This window comes from Apis cerana, linkage group LG1 (assembly GCF_029169275.1).
Source record: "Apis cerana isolate GH-2021 linkage group LG1, AcerK_1.0, whole genome shotgun sequence".
NCBI classification, from domain to species: Eukaryota; Metazoa; Arthropoda; class Insecta; order Hymenoptera; family Apidae; genus Apis; species Apis cerana.
In genome coordinates this window covers 20,325,683-20,349,791 of record NC_083852.1, presented here as the reverse complement: position 1 = coordinate 20,349,791, position 24,109 = coordinate 20,325,683, and the positions used below count along the sequence as shown (strand labels likewise).

The following is a 24,109-nucleotide window of genomic DNA, read 5'->3' as shown; positions in this document are numbered from 1 at the left end:
GCGAAAGAGAGAGGGAAAGAGGGGGAGGGAGAGAGAGAGAGAGAGCGATTTCATGGAAAACGGGAGGATAAAATTTCAAACTACGCGTGCAGATTTATCGAGTGGACAGGCGCACCTTTTTCAGTTCGTCGAATGAAACGCAAAACTTCGACGCTTCCTCCCTCCTCCTTCCTCACTCCCCTCGCTTCGAAGGTCCATCGTACATATATATATATATATATATATTCGCATCGCGAAAATTCCGGATGAAATTGTGGACAGAGGACGCGAACGGGGAGAGCAGAAATGGCAAGGATTCTTACGCTGCGCCATCGTAGTTTTTGTTTCGTCTTGGATTCCCTTTTCGAAGGGTACGGGCCTGTGAATAATGAACCGCTTCAACCCCAATATATCCTATCGGAAAAATTGGAAAATATCTCTGACACACAAAGTACAGCTGAACTTGTGTCTTCTTCTTCTTCTTCTTTTTCTTCTTCTTTCTTTTTTCCTTTCTCTTTTTATCTCTTATATTTTATCCCCAACCGATTCGAATGAAATACGTTTCATTTCGTATTTTCGATCTTATTTGTCGAACGATTCGACGTAAAACTATCCATCACTCTCCGTCTCATCCTCGATACATTCGGTTTTTACAATTATTTCTCTTCATTCGATTTTGTCTATGATAAATAAACGTCGATTTACGTTATTATTGTGATCCTTTCCCCAAATGAATACCAAATGAAATAACTACGTACGTAGTTATTTTGGAAAATCCGATATTTACGAATCGATGTTTCCACGATCTTTTTCAACTCGTATCTAACACCCATATTGAATATAATTCGTATCGTACAACTTAAAAACAAAACGAAATTATAATACAGTTTCCAGTTTTATATTGATCGAGGTTAATACCGCCATGATTCTCCAACTCTCCCCGATATAACTCTGCCATATATCCGATTTTATTTTCCAAGGAAATAAGGATGATAAAAACAATTGTGAAAGGGAATCGCGATATAGAGGCCGGCGAGTATATCGGATCGAATGCGATGTGGGAAATATCGCCGTTAGTATTCCCGGCGAGCATGTATTTTATTACGTGAAATCGGGACACGTGTCAGAGATCGCAATTTCCGATGGCCCCGAAAAACCTGTGCACGCGTTTTCCTTTTCCATAATCCATTTCGTGGGCAATTTTTTGGCAAGATCGAGAGCACGAGAAGGGATTTAATGAACGTGACTGGATCTTATCGGCGGGGAAACGAAACTCTGGGGAAAGAACTCTGGTAGAAATCTCGTTGAAACGCTTGGCAACATTCTTGGACCACATAAACACGATCAATTTGGATGGGAAACATGATTCTTATTACCGATCTTCCCTCCCCTTCGCGCCATTTCAGATAAATTTACATTTTCTTGTTTTCAGTTTTCGTAACGGGTTATCAACGCTTCGAAAAACACGTGATATTATCCGATCGAAATTCCGGTTGTTGAATATTAGTCGTTCGAAAAATTGCTTGATTATCCACCACGTGATTTTCCATTGAAAATATTAACTATACGTTACGAGTTTAATTTAAAAACATTATGTTTTTGTAAACCATGTATATTATTCGATGAAAAATTCTGTATCGATTCTATATACCTTTATTGGAAAAGGATGATGTTTTTGTATTTAAAATTGTTGTTATTGCCGAACGAGTGAACATGGAAAATGAAGTTAAAATTTAATATTTGCATTTATTTTACATGTTAAAGGTAACCATGAAATTTCGAATCTGTAATGCTTTCGTATAAAGCATTACAGTTTAACTCGATTCAACCGAAAGACATCGTTAATGAGATCTTTATAAGCTTATATACTTTTCTTTAGAAATAAACATATTCGTCGCGTATTTCGTCTTAAGATCCTATTGAAATTAGAAAAACTTCAAATCGCTATAACACCAAAGATAATAATTTTTCATCAACGAGTGAAAAATCATTGGAAGCGCGGAATCTTAGCCTTCCAAATACTTTTTGAATCATCTTTATACGACTTTCCTTTCCCGAGATATCATCGTGCGAAGAAAAGGGTAATTTTTGATCGTTCGTTCAATCTCCGATCTCTCTCCCCCGTCTCACTGACCTATCTCAAATTCCAGACAAGCGATTCCAGGAAGGGCTTAATAATAGTACACATTTCCAAGAAAAAATGCAGATCGCGAGGCAATTCACAATCCCTGCATAAACGTATTAAACCTTAATTGAGATATCAAAATATTCCATAGCTTTTCTCCATTTCTTGATTAAATTTTGACAAGAAAATTTTTCAGTATCTTCAATGATCCGTTATTGCGAGTACAAAGCATACACATTGTCTCGATCCGACAATATGTATATTCATGTTGCTCGAATATTTATTCGAACACCCACACAAATCTATTTATCACTTATCGGATATATATATATCGAAAAGGGGATTCACTAAGCGGAATATATCCGGACAAGATTTTTCATCGTTACGAGGTCACTTATCGGTCGGTTGGATTGGTTGCAGAGGCACCCCGTGGGACGTACCTGCTGATAGATGGCCGTCGGTTGGACCCAGGCAACCAGTTCGTGCCTGTAAAGGAGGGGTCCGAATTGACGTTGGAGTGCGCCGCCGAGGGTGGGAACCCACCGCCCGATTTGGCATGGGGGATGACTCTGTCTCAGGCCACTTTGGACGGTCCCGAGCAACCGCCGGACAATCTGACCGTGTTGCCCTCGACATCCGGCAGACGCAGCGGGGCACACCTCAAGGTTCTCAGGGGTCATCATAACGCGACCATCGCCTGCGTCGCCCGTCACGTTACCCTCACCATACCCATGAACGCGAGCATTCTGTTGGACGTGCAATGTGAGTTTCTATGTATCATACGTTTTTTTATTTCTCTTTCTCCCTCGTGCTTTTAAAAATTTCTCCATTAAGAATATGTTAATTCGTGGCACGGGAGTATCGGTGGATGAAGAAAAGGGAGGTAGATTTTTGTATTGGGATTCTATCCGTCTCGGATCTCTGATATCGAGAGCTCCGGTTTGATGTATGGTTTCACCGTTTATTTGTTGGATAGCTTGTTATGGATTGTTTCTTTCGAATGTAGCAATTGAACTAGAAACAAGTTTCTTTCAAGTGAATAATGATCGTTTTTAAACGATAGGAAGAATTTCGAAGGTATATATATATATATAGAGAGAGAGAAAAAAGTAAATTTTTTTTCTATTCTTGCAACCAAGAATATAAATATTTGAACCAACGTTCTTACGTATTTTTATATTCGTCGCGAAATAAACGATCTTGTCGTAAAATTTTAACGATAAATGAGAAATGTTCAAAGAAGACTGCAAGATTTTATTGACAGACTCGTCGACACAAACGCGATGAACATACAGCGATGTCTCGTTTTAAACTGTCTTTATGTACCTCCGATATTATCGTCGCTGTCTCGTCTCCGACTCATCACCTTACCTCTGGCCTGAAACTATCGCATAATTTCGAGAGCGTTTCCCTCAACTGTCTCGTCTCATCTTCGGCCTTTCCATTTTTTCCTCTAAAAACTTAAACTCGTACACCTCTGCATCGTAAAAAAACCTCTTCCTGATTCGAGCTTGGATCATCTTTTAATTTTATAAAATAATAAATATCTTTCTTTTTTCTCCGAAATGGAATATCCATGTCGTTGCTCAAATATGAAAGCACAAGATACATTTCATCCTGTAATTTACGTTATATTACAAAGGAAGATCAACGCTACTATTTAATACTACCCCAACAAATCTGAATATCTGAGCAATTTGTATCCCGCTTCTAGGAAGTTGTATCCCATTTCAATGAAAGCAACGACTTACCAGGATAACCACGGATTTACCGTGTCAAACAATCGAAATTTAATAGCAACGTCGCGCAATCGTCATCAATCACAAAATTAGCTTCAAAATTAGCATAAATTAGCTCGTATATCCCGTTATATACTCTGCTCTGAGTAAATAATTATCGTTAACCTAAAAAGAGAGAGAGAGAGAGAGAGAAAGAGAAAAGAAAAAAAAAGCAATTTCTACGGAAATATTCAGCGAATCATTCCGATCAATCCGAAACGAAACGTATCTCTCGACTCTCGCAATTGGGTCACCAATCCCAATTCCATACTTTCGCTATCACTCGTCTAATCCCCGATGCCTCGTCTCCAAGCGAAACGAATCCTATTTATCCCCTCGTCCCCCTCTCCCTCCCTCCCCCACTCCTCCTCTAGTTCGACATACATCGTCGTTATAAAGGGTGTAGTAACGAGGAATAAGGAGGAGGAGGAGGAGGAGGAGAAAGGGCGGAGAAAAAGTTACGAGGGTATTATTTAGTTGATACCGCGTTGAAATTGCCAGTGGCCACGGTCGAGATCTAATTTCCGTGGACTTCGTAGCCAGCGCAATTCCCGTTGAAATATTAGGTAGAAGAAATCGCGATACGGGATGGGGGATGGATGGGGAGGAGGGATGAAAAAAGCCCTGGTCGAGTTTTAAAAATGGGCTTAATTCAAGTCAAGAGCGGGCGGGAAGTGTTATAATTCCGCGGATCGTTTTTCCCCCATGCTCCACGCGGTCCACGGTCGATGGGGTGTGGGGAGGGTGGACAGGAACGTAACAGCTAACGGGATTTCCGTGGTATTAGAACTGGGACGAATATCTGGGAAATGGGTATTGTTGTTCTAGGATAAAGCCATGTTCCAATGGTAATTTAATTAACTTGTATTTCTATGGTTTGATGCGATGTATTTTTTTTTCTTCTCTCTCTTTTTTTTTTTTTTGAAGGGAAAAAAAGCGGAAAATTTCACGATGACACGATCAGTCATGGTACGTTCGTTTTTAAAAGGGAAGTTCATCTAATCTCGAGAATTTTGATTTTAATGAGATTTTTTTTTTTTATATATATATATATTATATGTAGAGCGCAATGGACGTGCAGCAATTACTTTTTTAGATAGAAAATCTCTTTGGATGCGTGAAATTAAACTTTAAATTTTTTTCATTAATCCTTTTGAATACAATTTCGCCTGGAAATATCTTTATAACACACGGGGAAATGAAACATTGAAAATTGAACGTTTGCCATTAAGAAGTAATTTAAATGAAATAACGAGAACTGTAAAGTTTGATTTCATCATCTCGAATTTGATTAGTTAAAAAGATTCTTATATACGAGCTTATTACGCTCTACATAAACTTGTCGGTTTTAATAAATCGTGATTAATTATCCCATCGGCTATTCGCTTTTATCTACGCGAGACAGAGAACGTAAATGTTTGTTACAATGTTGCCTGTTAAAAGTAATAAATATTGAACATTACATCTCTTCATCTCTGTAATTCTCTGATAAAATTACTCGGAGGAGAAACAGATATCTAAATACCTTTAGACGTGGATAGAATTACTGGCTGATACCATAATCATTTTCAATTAGAAACACGATGCTAATTTATATTTAATCCAAGTCTAAAAATCCAAGTCTACAAATAAGAAAAGAAAACGTATAATCCATGAACCTAAGAAAAATATTAAAAAATTCTTACAAGAGTAGCTAAATAAAGCGAATAATTCAAGGGACGAGAGGCAAGGAAGTCGACGAGGAATAGGAAGGAGGACGGGAAGGAGAATGTTAAGAATTTCCAATGTCGCTCCCTTGCGCGTCCTATTTTTCAGATTATTAATCTTCCGGCAATTTACTCGAAATCTTGCAACAGGGTTTGAGAATTCACCGAGGCACCCGCCCGTTTATTGTCCGAATAAATTTCCCACCGCCCCGTACGAAGCAAGCGTTTATTGCGATCAAATTAGAGCCGTTGATACGAGCGTAGCGAGCAACTGTATTTTCTTCTCAGGCGTCTCATAAAAATCTACCGCACTGGAAAAGAGATTTCTCGTCCCTATCTCGCTCCGAGCAACCGGGGATAACAAAGTCGAACAGGAAGGGAACAACGTTAACAACGCTCGGTAACGTCAAGCGTGTGCGCTTTATTTTATCTTGGTTGTTAACTTCTTTCTCCCGTTGTTTTCCTCCGACGAGATTCGAGTTTTTCGAAAGCGGTTATGCATCCCTCGGGGAGCTCGCTTCTTGTTGTAAAATCACGCGTCTCCTTCGAAATCGATCGAATATCACGTTCGATATCTTAAGAAATATCGCGATGATCAATGGAATTAAATTTTGTTTAAATAGATAACATATTCTTCAAGGGGAGATAATTGTTGTAAAATTAATTTCACGCAAATCGATACTTCTGTAGGATGGAGAAAGCAACACAATGGAGATTAAAAAATATCTAAGAGTGAAAGTAATCGTACATTCGTCGGGGAAATTTTTTTTTGTCAAGCAAGTAAACATCACGGGAATGATTTGAAAAAGATGAAGAATATTATCTCTTGGAGATATCGCGATAAAGGGTGTTATGGGATTGTCGGATTAAACGTTTAAAAAATAAAGACGACGTGGAGATAAAATCACAGTGGTATTTTCACTTAGGTAGTTACCCTTTAATCCACGATAAATTATAAATTTTCCAAGATTTCTCTATCCCTTTACCTTGGAGCTTCGCTTCATTAATCGTGGATTTTCTTCCCCAAGCACGCGTTATACCATTCCGTCATTTCTTGGTTCCCATGAAGTTTCCTCTTTCTTCGAATCCTATGCTCGCAACGAGAATCCATTGTGTCTCCACGTCACTTCGCCCCCTTAATTCTTCCGCGCTTGTTCGACCCGTGGGTGGAAAGGAAACTGCGGTCAGTTACGACTTCGTGAAACGGAAGCTCGACCCTGGTCGTTCGATTCTTCGCGGAACCAGGGAAAAAAAAGAAAAAAGAAAAACCGGGAATGGAAAAAGGAGATCGTTAATATCGAAATCAGTCACGAGGAAGAGATGAACCATTCTTCTTTCCCTTGGTTCCCTTTCTCCAAATTTATACTCTCTCTTCGAAATTGATAAAAACTATACGAGTAATCTTTCGTGACAAAAAAAAAAGAATGTCCAAAATTTCTTCCTCCGATTAACTATCAATATTGGAAGAGAAATCGTAATCGTTTCCAAACTTATTTCTTTTCCTTCGTCGAAAATTTGTAAAAAAAAGATACGAGTATATCTTCGTGAAAAGTTGATATTTTGATCAATATCGAGAACGAAGAAAATTTTCTCTAGTCAAAATTTCTACAAAATACATCTTCCAGAAACGTCGATATCGAATATTAATCACGAGGAATCGTGATGAAAAAAATTTCTAAAAACTATATATAAATCGGATAGGAAATACCCGCGAAACATCGATATTCCGACTCGACAAATCGAAAAGAGAAGAAGAACGAGGTTACAAGCCGTTCCATTCCGGGTTGCTCGAACCCGGCTCGAGTTTGATCGTCGTAAAGTTGGTGCAAGTTCCACGAAAGACACACACCGACTGTATATGGAGAGGGAACAATTATCAGTCCGATGTTGGATGACTGTAAAAGTTTCGATTCGAGAATTACGAGCGGGAAGTTTCGCGGAGGTTTCCGTTACGAGTGACATCGGGTCGGAATCCTCTTGTATCCGCTGAAGAATTGGTCCGGGAACTTCAGTCGACCACCGTTCCTGCAGTTTAACGCTCTTTGAAAAACAGTGAAGAAGTTTTCAAATACGGGAAATAAGGATCGGTGGAAAGTTCGCTGGTTCATCTTCTGCGCGAAATAAACGCGTGTTCCGTTCCTCGTTTTCCGTTTTTTTTTCCCCCTCTTTTTTTCAGATGGAAATTGAGGAGGAATAGATATATCGAACGTATTGGCATGATTTATTCGTAATTTTTAATGGAAGCAAAAAAGAAATAGAAAGGGAAATTTTTGAAAAATTTCGGAAAGATGAGGAAAGCTTTTCGAAGAAATGTAACCGCGTAATAAAATAGATAAAGAAGATAATAATTCTTAGAAATAACTTAGGAAACGAAACGAAACGAAATTTCGTTTAATTAACTAAAATAAAGTGACGGGAAATGGGTTAATTTTTAGAAAAAGCGAAGATTTAGCCAAGATTTTCGAAGGAATAAACCGTCTAGAATCCCAAATAGTCCAAAGCTTAATTGGGATTTAAGGAATTTGTAGAAAGTTGGCGGATTAGTAGATTGCCTTTTCCTTAATGGAGATTGTTCGACACGGATCTACATCGTTTACCTAACCGAAACATTGGAATCCGCCATTAGATTATTTCACCTTCTCTATGAACACAGCCCTTCCAAGATAATCCTCGGTTATGACGCTACCCTCATTTAAATTTAACAAAATCGAATTCGAGCCGGAATATTATCGAAAGAATATCGAAAGGGTACAAGAATCGTCTAATATAGAGAGTACGATTCCCAATCTTTTCCATTGTGGCGAAACTGAAAAGAGCGCGAACTGAAATAATTTTAATGACTTGGTAACGATTGAATAGCGTGCTGAGGAACAAACGAATAGAAAAGAAAAAAAAAAGCGGAAAGAGATCACTTACTAAAGATTTTTCTATAAGCTCTTATTTCCTTTCCTATTTCCTATTTCATTCTCTCCTATTATACGATATAATTTGATATCCGTGATCTCTGGCGAAAATTCTTCGAATGCAACAGAATGGATTAAAAAAGATATTGTAATTTTTGGAAAATAAAATAATAAAAATATATACGTTTCCCCTTCAATTATTCCCTTCACAATTCGATATTTAAGCGATATTAATATTAGATTTCCCTAACACGCGCTTCCTATAACCCCGATACACAATTCTCCAAGAAATGTCTCTCGACGATATATCAATACCACGATATTCCGCGTATCGTTTCCCGAAGAGACGAAAATCGATCCTACCCCCATACCTCCGCCCGACACACGATCCAAGATTCGACACTTCAATATTCAACACCGCATGAAATCATCCGTGATCGAAGAGAAAGGTAGGAGGAAAATAAGGAAGGAGCAAGTTTGGAGGAGATAAGTTTCGTTTCCTTCTTCACGGCGACGGCATACGGTCGCGTGTTCCACGTTGGGTCGAATTGTTTCCGGCCAATTGGGGGAGGAAAATTCGGAAGGGAAGGGAGGGGCGGGTATTTTCCAGGCGAGAAGAAACTCTTGCAGCGTCAAAGATGATGCGGGCGCGTGCAACGAAGCCGAAGCACCGTGAAGATGCATATTTTCTAGGCGAACAGCTCCGTGCACACACACCTTCGAGATTCCGGAAGGAGATGCGGGTGTTTCTCCAACGATTTCTTCCGATAGCGCACCACTACCCTCCCGCTACCTACAGTGGACCTGCCCTCTTCTCCGCCGTTTCTCCACGAATTTATATTCGGATGGTAGCTGCGTTTCCGGATGCCGGCGCAACGAGGGGTGGAAAAGGGGAAAGAAATCGCGGCTCGTCGATACGACGAGCGAATTTTCCAACAGAACGGACACCAAAGACATTTTTAGGAGACATCCAATGCCTTCGCGACGCATCTAGAAACACGTAACGTGACCCACTTTGTCCATTGTGTATATACGTACGTATATACCTTTCCCTCTTTCGCTGCTTCGCATTATTCGATTCTCGGTGTCGAATCGTTCGACCGATCGTGTTTCGCTTCTTGTTCTTCGATGCTCGTCCAACGGTGTCGATTAATTGGACCGTTTGTGAAATTTCAGTTGACCAATCGAGAGCTCGGCTATTCTACCTTGGCTCGATAGATCCAAAGTGGTGATTATATCGTGGTGGATACAACCATCGTATTTGGGTGTAGTCGTTTCCTTTGAGAGAGTTGTCGGTGAGAAATCGCGTGGCAAAAAATGTATTCGTGTTTTTAATTTAAAGGAATTTGGAAATTTTTACAAATATCTAGAGGAGGGGAAAAATATGTACATCGACGGTTATAATTTTTTCGAAAGGATCGATCCCTTTCATCTTTCTCTGAAAAAAGAGAATCACGCGCTGTCTCTCTTACTTTTTGATTGAATCGAAAGAAGTATTAGGATCGAATCGAGATAAAAACTGTTTATCGGGGAAAGATTGTGCTTAAGTGAAATTTCGTGTCAAGCGAAACGAGTCCGTATTGGTAACAAAAGAATAGGTGCAAAGGATAGAAAAGCAAAAAAAAAAAAATAAAAAATAAAAATAAAATAAAATAAATAAATAAATAAAAGAAAGAAAAAATGCCTGATTTTATTGTTCTCTGTTTTCGTCCGATCGCTCGAACAATTTCTCAAAGTGAATGAATGGAAAGTATTATGCTCGACGATCTCTTGACGAGCTTTGTGCAAATTGGTATCGAGATATTCCTTTTGGCGGCAGATAATAACATTCTTAGTTATCTATGCCGCTCGAAATATCGGCATACTAATTGCCACTCCAAGTAGCCCCTTTGTACGTTTACCGCAATGAGATACACAAGATAAATCCCCCTTTCTTTTTTTTTTTTTATTTTCCAAATAAATTCCAAGGCTCGCCTGTATTGAACGTTTATTAAAGGAATGAAGAGGGATCGATGGCGTCGGGGAGGCGAAAGAGTCAACTGTTTCTCTTCGAGCTTCCTTCTTTCCACTCGAGAAGTGGTTTTTCTCCAAGATTCACGCAGGATGGTTCGCTTAATTTAAGGGATCCCGATTTTTCAATAGGAATACTCCAGTTTCTAGGCTCCTGTGCTTCGATACTTTCCTTTTATTTAATTAACGATTAACGCTGCGTTAAGTCGCGGAAGGAAACGTTGTTTCCCAACACAGAGAAATATTATTCGAAAGAGAGGAAGGGAAAAAAAAGAATAAAGATAAAATAAAAGAGGGAAAAGATTGGAAATATTACAATCGTTGCAATACGTTCTACCTTGTGGTAGAAATAAAAAATAATAGCGCATCCTGCTGAAATGAAATCTCATACCCGGGAAAAGTTGCCGGGGAAGAGTTACGTTTATAACGAGAATTATTTTCCGTTCCGGTACACTACTCAAAAACGACTGTAATAACTTGGGCCAACAGAAAAGGAAAAACAAGGGTGATACGCTAAATTTGTCGTTTAAGTTTTCAAGTGAAATTTATCGGGGAAAGTGCAAGTTTTAAAGGTAGCTGCTACTAAGTTTCGGATCGAGCCACCCATGAGAAATAAATTTCAAGAAATTTCGGCTAGGTGTCGAGTGTTTGCACGTCGAGAACTATCTTTTTCTGGGGTGGAGAGATAAACATCTCGAAAGACGTAAACAGTCAGTATTTGCACCGAACTTCGAGGATTCAAGTTTCTCGATATTATTATAGAAATTTGCCATCGATCCGAGCATCCAAGAGATAGAGGCTAAGATCTCGCGGAACAGTTTGTAGAGCGTAATGAAAAATCCAAATTGTGATATAGAAAGACAGAGAGAGAGAGAGAGAGAAAGAGAGAGTGATTTCTGGCTATACGAAAACGCGAATGCACGACTTTCTCATCAAAACAGAGATATCTTCATCGCGTATGAGAGCACTCGGCTCGTGTTTCAAACACGCGGGCACGCGTTTAATTCCTGCTAAAAGATCCCTCGACTTTCCATCCATCCCGCTCTGCCTCTCACTCCCTTCACCTTCTCTCCTTCCCGCCCTTTCCCCCTCCACCATAAAATTAGCACTCGCATTTTCACGGCGAAGTAATTACTTTCTCCGCGTTTTCCTCGATCTTGCCTCCCTTTGTTCCGAAACGTGCATCGCAATATTTCAATTCGTCAAGAAGGGGGAAAAAAAAAAAGAACTCTGAATTCTAGGGCTAGAGATTAGGGCGCAGAAATTCGAATTGAATCCCTTCGTTATATGTTATTAATGGAATTAGATTGCGTTGATTCGTTAGTGCATTTCGCGATGCAATTTCGTCGATGTTGATTCCATTTCGAGAAATAACGATTGAGATGAACTTATATTTGAAGGATCAAATCTACTGGAATTTAAACATCCCTGTCCGTACGAAAAGGATACGTAATAGTTATTTTTGCATTCGTTTTTATTCCTCATTTTTCGTCGAGGATCATCTCATATTTGAACCAATTGTTTTTTTTTTTAGAATTTTTAATGAAAATTTGCAATATTAAAAATAAGGTTCTCGTTTGGCTTGCAATGACAACGATTTCATTATTATTACAAGTCGTGTAAATGTAGAATATATATTTATCTACGCCGCGATAATTTAATGGTTAAAAATGATAGGGTGAATGGGCTATAAGATATTTCTTAAAATACGCCGAATATCAACAGGTTGTTGATTTTACTGACCGTGTTTCGTGGTTATTTAGGTTATTTAGTTGAGGCCAGGTAAGTGTTCGCGTGTGTACGTGCTTACAACTGCACCACACCTTGCACACGGTATTGTTTTCGAACACAGCGTTGCGGTTTCCGTTTGATAATTAGGGATGCTAATTGTCTCCACCGAGCAAGATGTTCGATTGCATAGAAAATTTCATTATTTCTCCATCCCTTCCCTCGACTTTAATACCATTTAAAATTCGAAATTTCAAATTTAAAACTGAAAATTTAAATTTAAATTTGAATTAGGCATGGGATAAAAACAATTCTGTGAAAAACTAAAAAAAATTCTTCTTCAGTACGCTTGAAAATTAATAACAATAAATAAATAAAGAAATAAATTTTACGTAACACTTTAAAACTTTAAAAAAAAAAAAATTACGAATACCATTTCAATTAGTTTCCGTAACACGAATACTTTACCGATATAACAAAAGTGAGAATTCTCGCAAGTTATTAAATTAAAAAAAAAATTGCTTTCTACACCGAAACGTATCCAACATAAATTAATGCAAACTCCCTTCTGAGTATCTCTATATAATACATCGAACAATACAATTCCAATCAACTTATAATTTAACAAATAATCCTCGACGAATGTGTACCAATTTTTCGCTCTCTTCGAGAATGACGAATTCTTTGAAAACGTCATCGCACGAGATATATACATATCGATTGTCCACACACACACACGATCGACACAAGATCGATCGATGCATTCATCCGAACCTGTTCATCGGATGAAATTCGCGATAACGTAATTGAAGCAGGTGGCGGTTGTCGCTCGTCAAGAGAGATAGAACCGGGGATGGGCGCGCATTTAATAAAACCAGCCACGAAATGATAAGCATCGGCTGATGGGATCGAAGCCGCGTGAAGGGCCCGTTGAAAGCCTAGAAGAGGGATTAGCTGGATTAGTTGGCCGGCTGGAATCTATCTATCCCCGGAGTCGGATGAAAGGGATACCTATAATTACGTTCCCCTTACGGTGAGAGGGCGCGAAAAGCCTGGCTATGAATGACGTCGATATCTCTTCTTCCAAAGGGACGAAATTGAACCCGCGCTTTTTCTCTTCACACACACACACACACACGCATACCCTCCAACCGGTCGCTTTCCACCACCTTTTCCCTCTCGCTCTCCTTTTCCACGCGGCTTTTCACCGGCTTTCAACGGCCACGCGCGCGCCAAACTCGCTACACAGCTTGTATTCCATAAATAAATAGGGCAGACAATGAGAAGATGGCGGGAGGAGGAGGAGAAGGAGTTCGTTTCGTTTCGTTTCGTTCTTTTTTTTTTGCCTTTACCTCGGATTAGAAATTTTTCCGCGCCTTTTTTTCGTCCCCCCTTTTTCGCTACCCTTTGTAAAAATTTTAATAAAAGCGTTACGAAGTATGTGTGTGTGTGTGTGTGTATGTGTGTGTAGCTTCTCGCTGGAACGTGGAATCGTAGATCATCTCACTTTTAAAATTGGAGAAGTCTGCGGAGAGGAATGTGGAAGGAGTTGGAAACTGGGACTCCGGACGAGAGAACATCCTTTCGTTTTACCAATCTTTTAGACTTGGACCTTTATAACTGTATAATTTATCGATAGCTCTTCGGGGTTGGTAAAAAATTTTCCAACAAATTTTGAACGCCGCTTCTTGCCGCTTGTCGAACGGTGAGAATATAAATCTCGCGACGATATCGCGTTACGATTATATAATTCACGACCCATATTCCAAACATTGAGGAAACTTGACTCCCGCATCCTCAGGAAATCCACCGTAATTTACCTCACCACACAAACTTTCCTCCTCTCGTCGTATCTTCTTATAAGAAACGAAAAGTAAAACGAGTTCACGGGAGATCATAAATCGTACGAAAATTTAAGAGGCACGTCACGCAAGATTCATCCTAAGATATTGTATATTTCAATTTTATAACGCGGAAACGTAACATTCAGAGAAAATAACAGTTTTGTTCATCTTTTATTAGCCAAAATTATGTCGGATAAATGTGTTCCATTTTTTCCCTTCCTTTCTAAAGATTTTCTTTCTCTCTCTTTCTTTATTAATTTAACATCGCGAGGGAACTTAGTATGCGAATAATTGGGAAATTTGGCTTCCTCAGCAGATTACTCAAATTTGAAATCGTTTTTTCATCTCAAGTGAGTTGAGTTATTAATTTGGTTATATGAATTGATAGCGAGATTAAAGGTAATTATGAAGCGAATCTGTGGAACTTGAAGAAAGAAACATTGGGAAGAGTTACATAAATTTCGAACTTTTCGAAAAATAGAAGAAGAAGAAGAAGAAGAGGAAGAAGAAGAGTAAGGAATATAAAGAAAGGGAAGGGGACGAAAAAGGAGAAAAAAAAAAAGATTCTTTCATCTAGGAAATAATGCACAATGTACCGTTTGATTACATAAATTTTCAAGACAGTTTAACAATTTTGGAAAGTTGGGAAGTTTCCCGGAAAGTTTTGCCTTCGAATTTCTAAGCCCTCGTTGCGAAACCCGCCGAAAGTGCGGAGTTAAGTAAGAAATAAAGACGTGGCATCCAACAGGAATGAAGCAACGTTTCAACGAATAAAGCTAGAGCTTAATTAAAAGTGCCTCGGCTTCATTTAGTCATTCTACTTGTAATTACATTACGCGAAAACATTGATCCTTTGCTCTGAATTTCGAAATAACAGAGAAACAACAGTTGAAAAATAAAATTAAAATCGAAAACGGAAGAAAAAAAGAAAAGGAGAAGCCGGTCTCGAGAAACGCTTTAACGAGAATGCAAAAGTTTGGAATCGCTAAACGTGTTCCACGGAATCCAAAAATTTAAAGAGAAAATTAAACTTCGTTCGTTATTTCCTTATCTTTTTATTATCTCCAAAGATAATATACGAAGAATCTTTTGCCAATACGACCTTCGTTCGTATTCGTTGGTTCAAGTTCACGAGTGATCTCTCAACATCTATCATCGTCACTTTCCCTCGATTTGTCGTCGAACGACTCCCCAACCGACATAACGACGTTATCATCGGGTTTAAGTGAGAGCCTCCGCCAGCATCGATAGCGTGTTGCTACGCGTCACCGTCACGCGTTTCGTCTTCTTAAGCTGTACACATGGAAAGCACGGGGACGGCTGGCTGCCTCCACCTTCGTCTTATCGCGAGTCCCTCTTCCCACCCTCTCCTCGTACGAGCGCGTATCCATTCACGTCCTATTTAGAAGTGCTCTCGATCAATCATATTCAAATTGAACACGTAGCTCACCAGGATCCGCCAGGATGACGCGAATCACTCGTCGCTCCCTCTTCCGACCGAAATACCGCGTGCAAGTAATTCGAATTATTCGTGGAGCGATTCCGAGCACCGCTTCAATATTAATTTTATATCGAACCGGGGATAAAATTAACGAGAGGTTCTCTATTTACCATTGATTCCCCTTCGTGATAATAAGAAATTGAGGCGGACAATCGAGGAAACGCGGATACTCGTTTAATAAAACGTGATCAAAAGTGCAGCTACGTTAATTTAACCCCCGTTTCGGTAATTAAATTCGCTTCGCCGATGATATTCGTTTCGCTTACGAGGAACGCTACAACGTGCAACGCGTTGTTTGCAGAGCGAGGAAACAACTACGCCGAGTGATCATCTTCGCGCGCGATTCGATCTCGATGCGAATTTTCTACAACTGCCCGCTCCGAGTGAAATCGTCGATAAGATCGACTGCGAACGATCATCTAACCTTTCATCGGGGTCGCAATTAACCTCGTCGCTGCGAGGGGGCGTAACAATACGACACGGAATATTAGCGGAACAGTTGTTTTCTATGCGGAGACAACGCGGAAGTTCCTCGACAATACTCTTTGTAGCCGTGCTGGCCCGTTTCTTCGACTCGGCGAAGACGTGGAACGGGCGCGGCGGGCGGATGTTGGAGAGCGTAGATGAAGCGATTCAACGAGACACGGAATTCAGATTATAACTCGGCACGTTAAAGGCTATTTTCCTTCGAGATCAAACCAGCACCGGTTTAACAATAGGTCGGAGGAATAATGGGGCGAAAATAACAGGTGCTCGAGAGAGCACTTCTACATCGATTACGTTCCACCACCATCTCGCTGGTATTCGTATACACGTACACACGCGTACAAGAGAACCGTTTATGCGAGTTTATCATACACACGTACGTATTAACAGAGGTAGATCGCGCGATTCGTTTCATTTTTCTTAAATCAAACGTTTCCTCGTCCGTAACGTAATCTGTTTAAACGCGATAAAGATGATTCGAACTCATTTCGAAATACGAGTATGAATCAAACTATTTCGCAGAATAAACGAGAAGCTTAATTTCGAGACAGAGGATCAATTCTCAGGGAAGAAAGGAATTCCCTCGGCAAAAGTTGGATCCCCGTTCAATTAAATTTCCTGTAAATCGTGATAACGAATTTTTTCGTGGTAACGCGTCTCGCGGTTTTCGAGACGCCCTTAAGCAAAAAGCGGGCCTCCAATTCCCCTCCTCCACGCCACGAGATCTCCGCAAGAACGAATTACTCCCCCATAACGAACCATTGTAAGAACGCGTTACACCACCTTGACGAGGCACGAATCGACGACGTAGTCAAAGAATAACGATAACGAGAAGGTTAGGCGCGTTCGAGAACCGGCATTCCCGAAGAAAGGATATCTATTCGAACAATCCGGTCCGTTTAAAGCCACCATCGCCGCCACCACCACCGTCTCGGCGTAATTCTTCGCCGTTACAAACGAGCGCACCCTCCCTCTTACTCCCCACCCTTCCCCCCGCGGTGACACGTTCGAATGGAACGATGTCGGACAAAGCTATCGTCCCTGCCACCCTTCGTCACCACCTCCCGATCGAATCGGAAGCGAACACCTTTTCCCATCGCCCTCTCTCACCCCCTACGCCACATCGAATTTCCACGCGAGGAGGGTGAAGAGGGAAGGGGATCTAACGAGGCTAATCGGCCGCAAGGACGTCAATGATTTTCACTAGGCAGTAATTTAACTAATTGTCGCTGGGGGAGGGGGGTGCGCGGCGAAAGGATGTCGGTTACGAACCGGCGAAGCCGCAGAGACGGTCGCCGTTGGATTACGAAACGAGGCTCGTTACTCGTCGTTAACGATCTGCTTTCATCCGTCCGCGTGACGAGTTCCCATAAACGTGACCCACCGGAAGGAACTCGACCGCCGTAGGAGGCGTGCACCATCGATCAGGAACAGCGGAAGCTCGGCGGAGGGGTTGTGTGCGCTACGCTTTCTATTATCGACGATGCCTCCTCCTCCTCCTCGACGGTCCTCCTCTCCGCCTCCATCTCTCCCTCCATCTCATCTGGCCGTCCATCTCTCCCTCCTCCCCTCGCCCTCTTCGCCCAAGGTGAGGGGTGGGCGCGCGTGCACGAGTTTGCCGATCACGTCACCGTGCCTCGAAAACTTGACTGGCCTCGCCGCTACGTGCCATTTCTCGGGATACAGGCCGAGCTACTTGTAATTGATTTACACGGGCTCGCGATCGGCCGCGAGTTTCCCCATGCGACCAACGTTTCCAACTTAACGGGGAGGACGGGCGTCTTCATTCGGGGAGACGACGCTCCCCCAAACTACCGGGACCTTCGTTTGCGTGATTGACGGAGGAAGAGTTGGCGAGATCGAGGTCGAGCTTCGGATTGGTCCAGACGTTTCCACCGATTCGATGTATTGGATTCCAACGTGAATTTCGGCACAAATGAACGGAGAGATTCCCGGAGATTCGAGGGAATTGGAATGGATTTTTCTGGATGGATGGTTGGAAAATGAATTAGAAAAAAAAGGAGGGGGAAAGGTTATGAATTTTCAACGAAATGTTCGCGTATGAGATTCGTGACAGGAGAAAGGGAACAAGATAAATCACTTCGATTTTGTCTAAACGAGGTGATGTGTAAAAAGAAAAAAAAAAAACAAAGATTAGCCGATAATATAGATTTATATTGAAAAATTTATATGCAACTTTGACGAACTTTACCATATCTTTGCCTCGTTTAGTTTGTTGATTATTAATTTTTTCTTCTTTCTTGGATAATGTACGAAGATTCAGATGAGAATACGCGATTGATTTTATCTTTCAAGAGCGAGTAACGCAAGTTGTAGGCGAGGAAGATGGAGGATTAACAAACAGGATCGTGAGATTAAGAGAAAAGATAGTCCGAAACTACGTGGCACTTCTTAATTGTTTTATAACGACGAACAACGTGAAACTTCCCTTCTTCCCTCTCTCATTTAAGTACACGTGTATTAGCAAAAACTTTAGCTTTTTTCTTTCTATCGTTCAATTTTAATCTTCATTCCCAGTATTTTCAAGATATATTTCTTCTCGAAGAAATATTGTTACGGATAATCTAATTTTGAAGTTAATTAAACCCAAAGTATGTCTCTTACATAAATGAAGATATTTCGAAACAAATTTAAGCCGGTTCATTAAGTCTATTCCCTATTCATAACCAGAAGTGTGTTCTTTGGCGAAACGAGGGCAACCGGGGCTCAAACGAGAGAGAAACGCCACTTCCTAATAAGAATTTCCACTGAACGTTCCAATGATTTATCACAAAAAAGCTCCCCCCACCTCCGTTCGATTCCAAATTGATGTCCTTTCATACAAAGGTATCTTCAATTACCCTCAATTTCCGCTCGTTTTGCATAGAAAGAAGCCCCGTTAAACACACGGTCCGTGCGGCGCACAACGGCGCCGCGGATCGATTCGAAAATTCACCGCGATTTCAACGGGTTTTCATCGCGCAAGAATGGAGACGTTTATATACGGCGGCCGTATTCGCCAGCTTCGCGTGGAATAATAGAATTCCGGTAGAATTCTCGTGAAATTGGAAAGAAACCGCGGTATGCAGAAATCGGCCCATTTTCCTCCGTTCCTTCGTTCCCTTCGTTATCGTTCCCGTTACAAACTCGAGACGGAAAGATTCTCGATACGACCTATATATTTCGACGCGTATTTCGATGCTCGATACATTTTCCACTCCACGACAAAAATTTCTCCTTGTCCAAGGTCTATCGAAATATTTCACGAAAGAGTCGGACAAATCCGCACGAGAGAATTCCTCGAATCATCCTTGTTGTTCTATCGCGATCAGAATTTACGAGAGAGAGAGAGAGAGAGGTGGAAACGTCAAAAAGCCGTGCTCGGTCAAAAGCAAGCTCCGCACCTCATCAATCCTTAAATCGGAAACGAAGTCGAGCCGTTTGCCGACCTATTTGGAGAACGTCCATCTTCCTTCTCGGTTATCTCCCTCCGCATTCGACGAATCACGACTCGATTTTCGACTTGGCCAAGATTTCTTCCCGGTCCAAGGATCGCGCGCCGCTATTCAAGGGTGGAAAAACCGAGCAGACGGGTTGGACGGTTGCCGATTCTCGTAAGATATTCGCCGAATGGAACGCGGAGTTACGTTATCCTCGGATAAAGGGGGATTAGCGAGAGTTGTCTCCGCGCCAAAAGAGGCCAATACCCGTTACATCCGACCGATCCTTCGTCGCCTTTTACCCTTTCCCTCCTCTTCCTCTTCCCTCACTCTCTCTCTCTCTCTTTGCTTTCGCTTAACCCCGCCAACGCGGCTTTTATCTCCATTGGACGCTTTTGTCTCCTCGTTGTCGTTGCCTCGTGGCCGCGACTGGGGGCTGTTGCTCGATCGAAAAGCGCAAGTTGATGATGGAGAGGAATTGTACGAAGGGGATCGAAACAAAATGTTCTGGCTCGCAACTTGAAATATCTCGAATCGGGGAAATAAAGATAGCTTCGATTTTTCCAAGATCGGTTTCCGTCTTAAAAAAAATTCCGTCGCCTCGTAAAAATTAGGAGGAAAGCGATTCTAGAACGGAGAGGAGGGTCGATCGAGATCTCATCGTCCGGCAGATCTGTTTCATAGAATCGTAAACGTTTCCCGCGATGAATGTCGCCGGCACTTAAACCGGAGTAATGCAGTCAGCTGCCACTCGGGTCTCTCCTTTCCTCCGAACAAGTTAACTTCCGGACTTGGAACGTCTTCGTGAGATCCTCACTTTGACTATCAGCAAAGAGGATATCTTAGTCGGCATCTCGGGATTAAATGGAAGGGAAGATTGGCCATGGGATCCGACGGATGAAATGAATTTTCAATGGAGGCCGAGATCGAAGATCCTAAGCGAGAATAAGGATGAGAAACAGAGAGTCGGAAGCGGAACGAAAGGGGAGAAAGTAAAGGGAGGTAGAGTTAGGTATGCTAGGATAATCCTACTTCCGTCGAGATTTTTCTCTTCTTCTTTTTTCCTTTCCCTTCTTTCCACCTTCGTCCACCTTCCTCCATCTCCCCTCCCCATAAGGCTCTCGAGACAAAATTAACAGAATTAATCCAGATTTCCACGGATGTGCGTGGATCTCTTACGGAGATCGGGAACGGAAGCAAGATCGCGAACGAATCGCGCCACTCAGCTAACTTTGAAAACGAAATTCGGGACGGTAGAGAAAAACACGCGCGCAAATTTGTGCGGTAAGAAAAGTTTTAATTGTTACGCGAAAGTTGCTCTATTAATGGGCAACTACGTTTTGCGTTTATTAACCAGGGTACAAGTTAGCAGTGGGCGGTTTGCAGACAATCCGGTTCCAGTACAAGGTTTACCACTTATTAACTACAATATACTACAGACTGCGCTACAACAGGATACAAGTGAGTTTAATAACTTCAACATCCTTAATCGACTTTGCTGATTTCAACGTAGCCAGTAAACTCTCCAACAGATTTCAGATAATTTCAGCCAACTTATTAAACGGCATACCGGCCGACCATCCAAGTATTATCTTATCAATCGCGCTAAAATTCGAGCATCATCCTTCTATATTCTTAAAAAAAAAAAAGAAAAAATCCCAACGATAAACCATATTTCATCCATTTCCTCCTTCCACCCTTAACGCTCGTTCTGGCGTATTTTCAAGACCGGACGATCGCGAGGATTTTCTTCCCGAAACGCTTTCGCACTCTCTCTCTCTCTCTCTCCCTCTCTATATGCCGATGTAACGCGATTACCGAGCGAAATACTTTGCATGCAAATTCGGGCGGAATATGTTCTCGTAGGAGTTTTATAAACGAGGGTTTCCGTCACGACGACGACGACGATGACGACGACGACGACGACGGGGACGACGAGGAAGAGAAGGAGAGCGAAAGAGGAACAGGGGATGGAAAACGCGACGAAGAAGAAAGAAGGGTAGCTAGCGTAGGACGTAAGGTAATAGGATGTAACGTTGGCCAAAGGTTTTTGTTGCTGGCAGTTAACCGCGGGCAATGAGGCAACAAACAACGCCGCAAGCCTTTCTCTCGCGCACCTTTTTCCCGTGGAATTACACACTCATCGCTATCCTCCTTTTTTTCTTCCCTCGTTCACCCTTCCACTGTTCGCACTCGACCCCTTCCCCTGTCTTCTTTATTCTTCCCTTCTTCTTCTTTTTCTTTCTTTTCCTTTTTACTTTCCTTTTATCTCCACCCCATTTCTCCACCCCCTCCTCTCTCGCTGACCTCCTCTCCTCGCAAGCCACGCGCCGTTCTTCGATTCGGCCGAGCCCCGCCGACACACATTATTTACATGCCTCGATGAAACTTTACCGCCGGTAAATACGGGTCGGACACGGAGAGGGGGGAGGGTGGCGCGTCTTCAACTTTGAATCAAAATGAAATTCCGGGCCGGATATATACACGGAATACGGAACGAGGCTGCGGAGGGGAGAGGGTTCCTTCCAAGAGTGTAACGCGCCATCGGATACCCGCGCGGGTAGCTACGGGAAAATATTATGCCGTAGGGTGAGAGGGCAGGCCGGGACAAAGATGGGAAATCGCGTAGAGGACGGCAATCGAGCGAAAAATTGGGTTGTACAAACATTCTCTATCCGTGGCCCTGTATTCATCTTTGCACAGAGAATGCCTCCCTCTCCTTCTTCCTTCCTCTCTTTTCTCTGCTCTTTGGTTTCTCGCGGTTTCGCCTTCGTCCCGCGCGCTGTTTTTTTTCACGTCCACTGTCCTCGACTTCCTTCCTTTCTGCAACCTTGAGAAAATCATATTTTTCCCTCTCGATGTCGCGGTTTCTTTTTATCCGGGGAGGAAGATGGCCTTTGACGTGTTTCTTTTTTTCTTCTTCTTCTTTTCCGCAAAAGAGGGTTTTGTTTATTTGTGTAAAAGGAAACAGCAGACAGGGTTCCTTGGATGGTTTGTTGGATGGTTTCGCGTGATTTACTTGATCGTCTTGATGGAAGTTTCGTCGTCTTTGACATCTTTTCGTTTCTTTTCTTTGCTTCTCGTTCCAAAGAATTGCAACGAAACGAACAAAAAATTCATCGACTTTTACTTTCCACCCTTTCTCTTTCCTGTTTCTCGGTCGGTGATGAGATATGAGTGAAAAAAAAATGAATATTTTGAATAATAAACCGTCGAATCGAATTTTACGCGTTATCGAAACGCGAATATCCTCTGCGTTATAACTCAAGTAGCGATAACTTTTTCCAGAAACATCCGATCCTCCTGTATACCCAATCCTTTCTCCAAGACACTCGAGATATAAATTCCCTAGGTAGACTAACTTACTACGACTCTTCGAGAGCGGCTTCTCACCCTTCCCCTTGCCGAGGGAAGGTTTCGAACAGGCGAGAAAACTCGCAACGATATCGAAGGCCGGGCAAGAGGCGAAACGGAGGGACGGTTCGATGGGAATCATTGTTATCCCACCGTCTGTGCGTTCGTGTCTGCCATTGCGCGTAGTTTCAATTTCAACCCCGACGAATAACAATTTCCTGGCTTATTTACACCGAACTCGTCATCTTTGACGCGTTATTATCGGAATTCGATAACTAATATCTTTCTCCCGCGCTCGTGGCACAAGCACGAAGGGTAATGATTAAAAAAAGAGAGAGAGAGAGAGAGAGAAAGAGGGGAAAAACAAGGGGAGAAAAAAAAGAAATAAGGAGGAGCGAGGAAATAGAGGGAACGAGGGAGAAGGAGGGCTCTCTAACGAAGCGGTTGCAAGGAAACTGAGAAGAAAGAGAAGAAAATAAACGACAGAGAAGATAGATTCCGAGATACGAAAACATTTCTATGTTTTTTTTTTTTTTTTCTTATCGACATACACCTGCACATGAGAAACAGTGCGTTTTAATAATCATTCGTATGTACGTGATGCTCATTAAAATTCTTCTTCTCCCTCCCTCGTTTCCTTGTATTTTATTCCACGAAGAATTATGTCTTCTCTTTTTTTTTCCCCCTCCATTCCCCCACGGTTTTCTCGCGGAAACTTGAACTGTAAGCTCCTTCGTGCAGCTCGAAAGCTAAGCTAAGCTTGTCTATTTCTTTTTCATTTTTCTTTTTTTTTTTTTTATTCGTACAATCAGAACAGTTGGAAAGCGAGATAAGATAAAGCAGAAACTGGCAGTACAGACAATGATCGAAACGTTCTTTGGTTAACCGTTGGTAAACGAGAAATACGATTCGAGTTGATAACGACGTATTAAAATCCCTCTACCCCAATTTTATATCAATTTTCGTATAAACACGGAATTTCAAACGATGAAATGTTCGTTATTCGAATTTCGAATTCAAAGAAACCTGGCGCGAAATTTTTGCGACAAAAGATCGCAATTGAACACGATTGAAAGGTTCGATCGCGTTATCGCCCACGAATTTTTGTTACAAACAATTGGCCCGATCGTTACAACTACACCGCACTATTTATAAAAACCGCACCGTTTCAAGTCAATTTTGGAATTTTAAATGACACTCGAATTTCTATCAAACAAATTTTTCAACGATAAAAGCACGGTTCGATTATCGCGAA

General features: G+C 41.6%; 1 protein-coding gene across 11 annotated transcripts in view; it reads left to right on the top strand.

The window, feature by feature from the left end:
• Positions 1–24,109, top strand: part of LOC108004244 (irregular chiasm C-roughest protein) — a 310,419-nt gene that overhangs the window by 185,983 nt on the left and 100,327 nt on the right. For 10 of the 11 annotated variants that reach the window (XM_062087490.1, XM_062087489.1, XM_062087492.1 and 7 more), the window contains one exon: positions 2,525–2,866. The exons of the other annotated variant lie outside the window; for it this stretch is intronic. In XM_062087490.1, the coding sequence (XP_061943474.1) occupies positions 2,525–2,866 (342 nt within the window). The remainder of the gene's footprint in view (positions 1–2,524; positions 2,867–24,109) is intronic. 11 annotated transcript variants of the gene reach the window in all.